Genomic DNA, 3,088 nt, shown 5'->3' on the forward strand with positions numbered 1-3,088 from the left:
GTTTTTCAGAATGCAGAAAATGATCATGAATGAAATGAGGTGAAAGAAATGCCTTAACATACGTTATTCTTTAAACTTAACAGACACAAGTCTGTTATCCCTTTTTCGAGTTGCATACTTTCAGGCATAGTATAAATAGCCTTTGCGGAAATTTTTCAGCAAAATTTGTATACAATTTTTAGATTAGACTAGAACTGATAAACTGACGACTGACTTAATTGAGAGAACTTTTAATTATCTTCGATTGAAAATAATTATCTCCAAAACAGAGTTCTCATACTCTTTAAAAAAAGTAAAGTGTTAACATTGCCTATTTAATAGTATATACATATATTAATTATTAAATAATTTTCTTATTATTAAAAATGTTGTTTGCATTCAAGTGATGGCTTTAATGGAAATCATTCATTCTGTAATAGAATATTATAATTTATAATCAATAGTTAACAAACAGGCCGACTAAATATATTTTTTACCTTATCACTCCTAAGGATATTTTAAAATTGGTTAAAGAAAAAGCTATTTTTCTTTTAAAGTGTTGAGACTTTGTTAAATTAAAGGCTTCCGGAATTGTCTTAGTCGCATGAACTTGAAAATTATCAGCGACAAAAAGCTGGCGTAGTCGTTGGAGTGAATTAATTTCGGCATTGTCTACATTTACCATAAGATTTATTTCAGATTGTACAACATGTCAATTTAACTACATGGCGAAGAGATAATGAAAGTACAACCTGTAATTGGCACAAATTTTGGTATAAGTACAAGGTGAATTCCACATTTTTGGCAAGACGCGAAAATGTTTTCGAAGTTGTCAGTCCTCCTTGTGTGCCTGTTTGTGGCCAATAGCCTAGCTCTGACCCTCAATCTCGACGGCAAACACTTATTCCATCTATCCCTGAAGAACCATGTGAAAATCCAACGGCTGCAGGTGGAAACCGAAACGTTGGCGGACGCTCACCAGGATAAAACGACAATTTGCTTTAACCATTACACGCCAATCCTCAGCAACTTGACCAAGCAGTACGAGAACGATTATAATGTGTGTTACGACAACTATGACAATGCTAGCGAAATTATCGATGCCAAATACGCCCCAGCCCGTAATCATTTCCAAAATACCATCCTTGAATCATGCAAGTCCCTCTATGGATGCAATGTGAATTCAACCAGTAATTATACAGCTTTCGACTGTATTGCCGAACATGTGAGTAATTAATAGATTATAATAAGAATAATCTTATTGACTTGATAAACGTTTTGCAGGCCGCGAATCAGTCAAAGGCCCTCTACAACCTATCGGCCAATGCCACCGATATCTCTGCCAAAATTAAGGAGGAATATCGTGTAATTGATGTCCAGAAAGAAATTTGTATTAACAATGCCGAATGGATTTACGTGGTCGAGACTGCAGACACATATGAAGAGTTGAATGCCTGCCTAAGGGGTGATCTAATTATCTCAACTCCTGGTCCTAATTCAACTACTACAATTTCAACAACTACCACAACTACTGCAAGGCCTATTGAGCGTACAACAATTCCTTAATAATGTAACACAGGCGTTAAAACAGTTTGAAAATACGTTCATAAATAGTTTTCTGAGGATTATATTTTAAATGTTTTACTTATTCCAAATAAACTAATGAGTTCTATTGCATTTTTTCTATGTCTTAGACATCCCAGAGCTTGTTTATTGATACTAATACTGCATTTTTTTTTCACTTTCTCCAGGTAAACAAATGTAAAACAAAGAACTAAGTATTTAAAGCCTTTATTTTTGATTCAAGGCGTTAACTTTGTTAACCTTTTCTTTAAATAATATTTATGTATATAATATAATTGGAAACTTATTTGTGTTGGCTCAGCTGGTCATATTCTTAAATACATTCAGGGAGTAGTTAGAGTAGAAAACTAACTAAATTTGATTTTGTGCGGATTCAGTCTTGGACCACCCGACATTTAGGTCATATCAATGGCCTGACACCAATATAATATCTTAACTAGTTCTTTATGACAAAGATTTTACGACAATTTGAGGCAACAGAAGGGTCCAAAAATAAAAATTCCCACACACAAAGTGAACAAACAGGTCAAAAGAACTGGCCGATTATCGAGACGAGAAAAATCCTTTGACCTTTCTCCGTGGTCAGTGGTACCACAGGTACTAGCTATTATCTCATTGTAACTGCATTGAGCATCTTGTACAACTTTGAAATTCGCCGACACCAAAATGTGATATGGTAGGTTACCAAAATTTTGCGCCTAATTAATTTGATATATTTGCTGGAAAATGTCAGGGGAAAACGCAAAATTGAGTTGTAAATGTTGGTCGAGTTATGCAAACTGTTAATGGAAAGGACGTTTGGAACTCGCTTCGTCGGAGTCTCGACGATGGGACTACAATTGCCAGTCATGTCTTCATAAATTTTATTGAATTGAACCGCTCGGCCGAGCGGCCTCAACATGCGCCAAAAACATACAAAACGGCTCCACCGCCGTCTATCTCCTCATCCCTAGCTCAGCAGCAGTCTGTGAGACTCAGACGTCTCTTGGCAGTGGGAGGAGGAGGTATACGGAGAGCTGTTGGGGCCAGCCTTTGGTGGCTTGCGTCTATTTTGACTATTTCATCTTTTGCCGACGGCGTATGGGCCATGTTGTACGTAGCCTTAAATTGAATCGTTACAAATTTTGTTGCTCGTTATAGCAAGCGTTTTATTGCTCAACCAGTTTTTGGTCTCTCTCGATCTTACTGTCCCTTTCTTGCTGTGTCTCTCTTTCTCTCTCTCGCTCTCTGAATGCAAAACACAAGACATCCAAGTGAGTTGGCCTGCAGCTCGAGAGAGATTATGATCGTTTCGGCTGGCAGGCAACGACCTCGCCCTCCATACGGTAGCCTTTGGGAGGAGTCTGCAGCGTTTAATAACTTCATTAAATGCCCTTTGACATGACAATTTATGTCTCTCCCACTTTTTGTCTCTCTCTCTGTCTCTCTGTCTTTATCTCAGTTTATCTCAATGGCCTGATCAGGAATGCTCGCTCAGGTAGCGCCAGGTAACTTTACAATAAATTACATAATCATCAGATAATGA

General features: G+C 37.3%; 1 protein-coding gene across 1 annotated transcript; it reads left to right on the forward strand.

The window, feature by feature from the left end:
• The first annotated feature begins 796 nt into the window (after positions 1–796).
• On the forward strand, positions 797–1,656 carry LOC6647179. The gene is made up of 2 exons (XM_002070121.4): positions 797–1,204; positions 1,264–1,656. The coding sequence occupies exons 1-2, from the start codon at positions 797–799 to the stop codon at positions 1,543–1,545; spliced, it is 690 nt and encodes a 229-aa protein (XP_002070157.3). The 3' UTR covers positions 1,546–1,656.
• Positions 1,657–3,088: the final 1,432 nt, after the last annotated feature.

This window comes from Drosophila willistoni, chromosome 3R (genome assembly GCF_018902025.1).
Source record: "Drosophila willistoni isolate 14030-0811.24 chromosome 3R, UCI_dwil_1.1, whole genome shotgun sequence".
Lineage (NCBI taxonomy): Eukaryota > Metazoa > Arthropoda > Insecta > Diptera > Drosophilidae > Drosophila > Drosophila willistoni.